Below are 7,848 nucleotides of genomic sequence, written 5' to 3' on the forward strand. Positions count from 1 at the left end.
TATGACAAGATTGACATTATAAGTACTATAACTCTACTTGTATACAAAAAAAGTTATAGGCATTGAGTTTTTTGTTGTAAGTAAGCTTATTTTAATTTGGGTATTACCTACTTACATATAAATACCTAACAGAATTGTAAAAGTTTAGTTTTCATTTAAAAAAAGGGAAAGCGAGTCACCTGTTACTTTAGTGACGTTTGGTATATGGTATATCAATACTTTTTTCACATATTTATGAAACGTCACAAAACTGACTCAAAATTTTTGAATGTTAGACAAAGGTACTAGAAAAGTTAGTTCACTCCTCTGAGTGACTCTAAAATAGTGAAATACATATGAAGCAAATTTTTCTGTAGCCGCCCTAATATGCCATGAAAATTAAAGGTAATTTTTTTTTCATAAAGTTACAATCCCGTTTTCAGAATAAATTCAATTTCTTTGAACAAAGTCCAGCTTGGTCGCATGATTATATTACCTATAACTTTACTTGAGTTATACCTATAAAAAAAACTTAAATGCTCCCAGTCACGTACCTCGTAACCCAATTACGTGCTTTTTACATCCGAATCTGCTATTTTGGGAACTGTTTAGTTTCGTTCGGTAGGTATATCGGGTCTTATCGCTACGGCCGTTAACTGCTTAGATAAAGCGTTTTGGTGTGGGTTTCGACATTTAGTCGATATTTTTGAAAAGAAAACTGTTGGAATTAACACAATTTTGTCAAAATGTTCTGATTTCAAAGCCAATTCCAATTTTTGGGAGTATTAGGTAATCACTTTTCAGTTTCATATTGTTTTTTTTTTTTTAATAGTAAATTTACATGATTTTGAAGGAATCTTTGACAAGTTATGAGATAGATCTTCAATAATTTTAAATTTTAATTATTAATGTTATCTCAGTTTATCATGTCTATTTCAGATTATCCATTACCCAAATCTAGATATGACAAAACTTATGAATTCTTTACTAAAAACATTGATCCTATCAGTTTCAGGTGTTTTTTTATACCTATGGTATTTTTTAAATCAATTACTTCATCCACACTGAAATAAATGTTTTCATAACAATAATAAAATATTTAGTTACTACTTGTTACACAAAAATTGACATAGACTTGCGAACTATGTCTTACATCGGCCAAAAGGTCAGTTTGTAGCAGCCTAACAATAAAATCAGTTGCAGGATATTGACTATTTTGACCAAATTTTATTTTTTTATTACTTGAAGTTTAAGTTTATTTAAACAACATTTTTTTTTCTGTACTCTTTTTCGATCAACAACTAAAGTAAACGATTTCGATAAACAAAAAGCCACTCAATACTCAATCTCAATACCTACCTCGCATTGAAATCGACCGATGTTTTTTCCAGCGCTATTGTGAGCGTGAGTCATGAAGGCCAACTCGCCGGCCGGCGCGGCCTAGCAACCGTTTTTACCTTTTCTTTTTTACATACAGTTTTTATTGCTTATGAGTTTTTGCGCTAGATTACACTGATTGTTTTGAGCTTCGTTATAGAGATGCTGATGTGAAATTGACGCAAAAAGTTTAGTTAAATTTTAAACGAGATATTGTACAAAGTTTTTGCCGGGGTCTACTTAATCATCTAAATCCCTTCTTCTGTTTATGAGCACATTCGTAATTATCTTAATTTAATACTTCTCTTATAAAACACAAAGCTTATTCCGATTACTTCATAAACTTAAAATTCTAAAGTTTCGGTCAAATGTAAAAGATGTTTTGGTTAACATTTAAATTTCAAATAAGTACTTACAATACATTATTCACTGGAGTTGGAAGGACCGAGAAGTTGTTCGAACTTTCGCGATCTGATGCGACCGCTGATAGCGTTACAACTTATTCAGTTACCGTTTCGGCTTTTTTACTACATTTTTGGAGTTTTGAAAGTTTGCATGAATGTAATTTTGTAAGTTAGATAGATTTTTGTAAGTTGGTGATTTAGAAACCAATTTGGATTTTGGTTAATTCTTTATTATTTAATTTTAAATATTACGAAATCTTCGTCAGTTTTGTGACTTGTTCATTTCCTTTTTATATCGGATTTTCTCGTACTTACAGTTTTGATGACTTCCTTAATGAGTAGGTACATTTATTAATTGTCACTTTTATAAGAACCTTATCATATAAACTTATACTACACATCGATTTTCAGGTACTTTTACCTGCATATTTCGTTTTAAAACGCATTTTTCAACTGCAAATTTACGATTTACATTAAAATGTATATTTGTACATTTTGTATACTATTTTCATTATTTATACACAGTTTTCATGATTTACCTAAACCAAGTCATAGAACTCATTCACGTCAGTTCCATAATTTAACCTTATTACCACCTTAATTAGATACTTAAGTATTATACATACAGTTGATATAGTACTTACACGCTAAATACATAGTTAAAAACCGGCTATCGAAAAGCACTATCTCTTTATCAGAAACCTTATCTATGTTTATTGAGGACGTCGAGCTAGCCACGCCGGCTCGTCTGATATACCTATCCTATAATCCTACCTGATACCGGTTAAATAATAAAATTACAAACGACATGAAATTGGTTCTGTGAACAAAGAACTTTCGATAAACTTACAAACTAAAAGTCCAATAACGTACTTATAACTACACTTTTGTAACGATAGTCTTATTTTAAACACTGTGAAGGTATATAAACGGTTATATCCTTCAGATTAGGCAGGATACGTATACCGGCGTTTGTGGGACAAAGAAGCCGGCCGGCGCGCAGCGGGACGACCGGCGCGGCCGGCGGGCGGCGGACACTGGCGCGCGGGGCCCCCGCGGCCGCCTGCGCCTCGCCTCCCGCACCCCCGGCCGCGGCTCTCTATATAACCGCGCGCTCCGCGATGTTTCGTCAGTCCGTCAGACAGAGCGACAGGGTCGGGTGGGTCGAAAAGTGAGCCGCGGGCGAGTGACGAAGCCCAGTGGTTACGAGATCAGATCTGATGCAGTGTTAGCCTTGGACGTTTTCATTTCCCATCGATCTCTCACGATACACTAGTCGGTCGGTTGAGTGCGCATTCGCAGTACAAAAGAGACTTGTGATATTTTTCTAGTATATAAGTTCCGGGGCGGAACGCTTTAATTTTTCGTATTAAAAAGTGTACAATATAAGTAAAAATTTGGAAAACATGGAGATATTGCCGGTCACGAATCAGTTTAGCGGAGTGTTCAACAGTGAAAAAGGTGAGGATGCTTGACTTTCTATTTGCCGCAGCCGGCTTTCTAGCTCAGCTGTTGCCAAGCGGCGCGCGCAGCTCGCCGATCAGCTGACGTGACAGTCGCGCTGCGCTTACCACACTGCGCAACTTGTATAACTTTATCTTTTCATTAACTTTCAAATGACTAAAAAAACTTGTTTACATTAAATCTTTAATTTAGTAACATTTTTGTGTTTAAAAGCATTAGTTCTAATGTTCCTTCTCTATTGTTATAGCTTGGAATGGGCCGACATGGCGGGACGCGCCGATGCCGGTACCGACGGAGGCGGCGCTGGCTCAAAGGCTCGAGCGTGAGCTTCGAGCGGCCAAAGGAGCGAGCGAACTCGCCGCCGCCGAGGTGCTAGTGCCCGCCGAACTTTTGGCGAGGGCGGCGCGGCAGTTACTGGCACTGGCCGAAGGCGAGCCGTGCGGGTCCCGAGGTGCGGCGGTCATCGTCGATGTCGCCGGCAGGAGGCTGGCGGCATTCAAGATCGACCCCAACATGCTGACCACGCACGAAATACATCTGCATCTGGAACATGATGCGACGAACTGGACTAGCCTGTTGCCGCAATTTTTAAAGTGAGTTTCTTATCATAAAACTTTTACACTAACTTTTTAATAGTCTAATTTTATAATATCATACTTAAATTTAGGTACAGTTCTTTTTTTAGCATAATCTTGTCTTGAATACGAAGTCTTTATGAATCAATTTTACTTTTATTCAGTTTAGAAAAGAAAGTTTTAAAGTAATTTCGTTTCCAATTATTAGTAATAGTTTAATGTGAAAGTATAAGTTAATTAATGTGATATTAACAGATGTTTTCTATTGTTACAGAAATTTAACGCGAGGCGGCACCATAATAATCAGTCCCCAGTTCACGATAGAAAAACAAAAGCTCTTCCGAAGCGAAGCGGAGTGAACCCGCGATGCGAGTCGACTGACTGCCCTCCTCGATCTACGTATCGTTATTTTAACAAATATCAATATTATTATATGTATATTAATTATTATATATTTTTAATAAGAGAAAAAAAAAGCACAGCGTGATATGTAATGTATAGTTGTAGTGTAAGCGAACGGGTAGGCGCAGAGTTGTAAAGAGTTTGTTACGCCTTCCTGAATTCAGTTACTGAATCCAGGAAGGTGTAAGAAGCTCTTAAGGCGCGGCGGGGCGAGCGAGCGGTGCGAGCCGGCCGGCACGCCGGTCGGCGTGAGCCGCTCGCCCGCGTCAGCGCGCCCGTCCCACCGCTGCCGCCGCCCGCGAGCCGTACTTACGTTATCTCCGTGTGTAGGACGCCAGGCGCGGCGCGCGCCCGATCTCAGCCTGCCGCGCGTGTGATACAGAATGCCCTGAACGATTTAGTCTTAGGTATTATTTTTTGTTTCGAGTTCGATTCTATTCTGAAGTTGTAGGATTCGTGTATCGTATTTATTAGAGGCGATCTCCGAGGAGGTCAGATATGTGTACGTTTTTCGTAATGGTACTAGTTCGTACATTTGTTTGTGATACTACTTTTGTAATGTATAAAATTTAAAGAGAAAAAGATACTATTATGAATGAGAGCACGCATGCAGATAATAATGTTAGAGGTGTATTATAGTGCCGAGAATGAACGGAGGCAATGAGAGAGCCAGCGAGAGGCGGCGCGCGCGCGATGGTCCATCTCACCCCGCCATGTGGAGCGAGATGGAGCCCGCGCGCGGGCCGCTGCCCCGCTAATATATTGCAAAGATCTCACGTTATATTATAGTTATTATTAAAAGTATTAAGTTATTTAAGTTAATATAAAAGATTGTAATTTTTTGTAAGTTTGTTTTGTACCGCCGAGCACGCTCTGGCGGTTTGACAAAAGGCAGACGATGCATTTTCTTCATCCAGTGTAATTACTACATATAATGTAAATCAATAGCCTAACCGTTTTAAAAGGAAATCTAAATGTTTGTAGGGTCCAGTGTTAACGCACAATACTTATCATAGAAATAGAATCACTTTCAACAATAAAACATTTTTAAAAATGCTACAAAAACATTTTACTTCTAAACTTGAAATGTCGACATATACAAAACTAACAATAATAATAAATGTATCAATTGTTTATAATTGATATTTATTTGATAGACCGTAAAAGAAAATGTAGAAATTATTGAAAAGAAAAATACATAGTTTCAATAATGGAAAACAATGGTTTCAATGATCCTTTCCCAATCCCATGCCACACCTTTGAATAAAGGCCTGGCTTTTCCATTAGCCCTATTAAGTAGAATTAAAATGCTATACATATATTCTAAGAGTAGAAAACAATCAGTCCATGACGACGAAAACAATGACATCACCGCATCAGCAAACAGCTTGAAAAACAAAAGCGGAGCGAAAAGAAAAAAATACTAAACTGGCCGCCATTTTCCACATTAGCATATCGAATAGGGCCGAGTAAGATTTCGTGACCAGTTGAAACCGGTTAAAACTAGATGGGCGCTAGAACCGGTTCAGCTGCAACCCCATCTAGTAGAAACATACAAACAAAGCCATTAAATATACTAGTTTAGGCTGTTTCTACGTTTATCTCGACTCCACGATGGATACCAGATGCGTTTGAATTGCCTTTTAGAATATACTACATTGCTTTTTAGGTCTAACAAACTTTGAACAACTCTCAACTTTATTTCAAAGATTTATAACACATTTTGCGTACGCATTGAGATTTATCACATACCTACTGACTTGCCAATATGGTTCGTAACTATATGTAGAAGAAACATAGGTTCTTATCGTGGTCTAAATCTACATTACAGCCTATTAAATGAGTATAAACTTGTGACGACCGCCGTTTAATAAAACAGGCATATGTCATAACAAAAAACAAGATACAGTTTTAATACACATATGACTGAAATACAAAAGAAAAGTAAATGGTTATAACTAGTTTTAACTACCTACATATTGTCAGAAGTTATAACCGATATACTGTCTGACTGCATTTTGCATTTTAATCTGTTATTTGTATACCTAATCTTAGGATAAATATAATAGTTAACAAGTTGAAATTGTAATTTAATTTAAAGTAATTAAAACTCGAGGTTGAAGAGATACCCTACTCTAGGCGCGTATATTTGGCAAGCTTTAAAAACAAGATGGTTGTCATTTTGACCAAAACGCCGTAACCGTTTCGAGTTTGGGCCAAAGTTAAGCCGTTTTAAAACTCAATGCGTTCGTATAAACATTATTTAACCGTTTTTAAAACTGGGACACGAGTGTTTGAAACGCAAACATGTGCTGAACCGATGAGAGAATTCACTGGGCATGTTTAATTTAAATTTGTAATATTTGGAATTGATGAAAGGCTTCTGAAAGCAGATGTGGTAACCGGGCTAAGTTATAAAGTAGTTTTTTCATACGAATCTTTTTAACTGGGTGGTTTTTAACTTAGTGGTACAATAAAGAAGGGATTTTTACTTAGTAAATCTAACACTATAATGCTAATTGAGAACTGATGTACACGGATAGGTTGATCTGGCCGGCGTAAAAGCATAAGATGTGTTTTTCTCAGTCAAAATTCCATTTTATTTTTTTATCCGGTTTGATGCCGGTTAACATAAGAATCAGTACAAAACAAGTCAATAAACTTTAAAAATTGTCAATCATATCTAATCATTTTTGCCATCAGGTACCTCCTAGGTAGTGAAAATAAAATCAATTGCTGAAACCGAGATCTTTAAGTTTCCAGCAGATTTCTCATTGAGCAAAGTTTTAACAATTTCACTAATTTTAATTCACCCCTAAATTCTTACTGCCGTAATGTGCCTAGGGGCCCTGGGTCTCCAAATCCTGACCTGACTCTGTACCTAGGTTCTATATACACAAAGTTATTGTATAAATAGGTTTTGTATAATACAAATGCAAGTAAACTTCAATTTTTGAATTTCTAAAGTCAGGAAATGATATTTCATTTTAATAAAAAGTTATAGCACACAAGAGCATCATTAAATTAAATGACGGGTTATGCAACTGAGTTAGTTTACCACGATTATTATCTAAAGGGCGAACCCTTTCGCTATAATTATACATTGTTATACTCATTACTTATTCCATAATGCGGGCAACTTTGACCAGTTCAACCTTCGAGGGTAACTTTGACCCGTATCAATACTGTGCGTTTTCATTGTTTATTCACGTTGGGCTACAGAAAAGCGTATTGATAAATTGTAACTGGGAGATAATCTGTCAGATCCAATCTCTTTGACCTCACCTGATAGTGAGGTACGCTTGAAATGTACCCTTTACCTTCGGCATTGCTTAACTATTTATTAATAGGATTGGTTCTTGTAGGTGCCGTGTTCGAATCCCTGTAAGGGCATTTCTTTGTGTGTTCTTTACTAATATTTTATTTTGTTTCTGAGTTATGGATGTTATCTACTTATTTAATAACGTTCATGTGAATTCAACTTATTGTCTTACAGTTTTTTCTCGCATTGGTGTGATAAAAAATCGGGCAAGTGCGAGTCGGACTCGCGCACGAAGGGTTCCGTACCATAATGCAAACAAAAACAAAAAAAAAAGCAATAAAAAAAAACGGTCACCCATCCAAGTACTGACCAGTGACCACTCCCG

The 7,848-nt window shown here is 36.9% G+C and overlaps 1 protein-coding gene across 1 annotated transcript; it reads left to right on the forward strand.

The window, feature by feature from the left end:
- Window positions 1–2,880: 2,880 nt before the first annotated feature.
- On the forward strand, window positions 2,881–5,422 carry LOC134672803 (protein charybde-like). The gene is made up of 3 exons (XM_063530763.1): window positions 2,881–3,221; window positions 3,472–3,817; window positions 4,074–5,422. Exons 1-3 carry the CDS (start codon window positions 3,167–3,169, stop codon window positions 4,156–4,158), a joined length of 486 nt encoding a protein of 161 aa, XP_063386833.1. The 5' UTR covers window positions 2,881–3,166; the 3' UTR covers window positions 4,159–5,422.
- The last annotated feature ends 2,426 nt before the right edge of the window (window positions 5,423–7,848 follow it).

Source organism: Cydia fagiglandana, chromosome 17 (genome assembly GCF_963556715.1).
Source record: "Cydia fagiglandana chromosome 17, ilCydFagi1.1, whole genome shotgun sequence".
In the NCBI taxonomy this organism is placed as follows: Eukaryota; Metazoa; Arthropoda; class Insecta; order Lepidoptera; family Tortricidae; genus Cydia; species Cydia fagiglandana.

What these genes read in the sequence shown, in the direction of transcription:
- LOC134672803 (XM_063530763.1), top strand. Translation starts at nt 3,167, where the DNA reads ATGGAGATATTGCCGGTCACGAATCAGTTTAGCGGAGTGTTCAACAGT. An exon ending in AGTGTTCAACAGTGAAAAAG is followed by an intron (nt 3,222 to 3,471) that starts GTGAGGATGCTT and finishes CTATTGTTATAG; the next exon opens with CTTGGAATGGGCCGACATGG. An exon ending in CTGTTGCCGCAATTTTTAAA is followed by an intron (nt 3,818 to 4,073) that starts GTGAGTTTCTTA and finishes CTATTGTTACAG; the next exon opens with AAATTTAACGCGAGGCGGCA.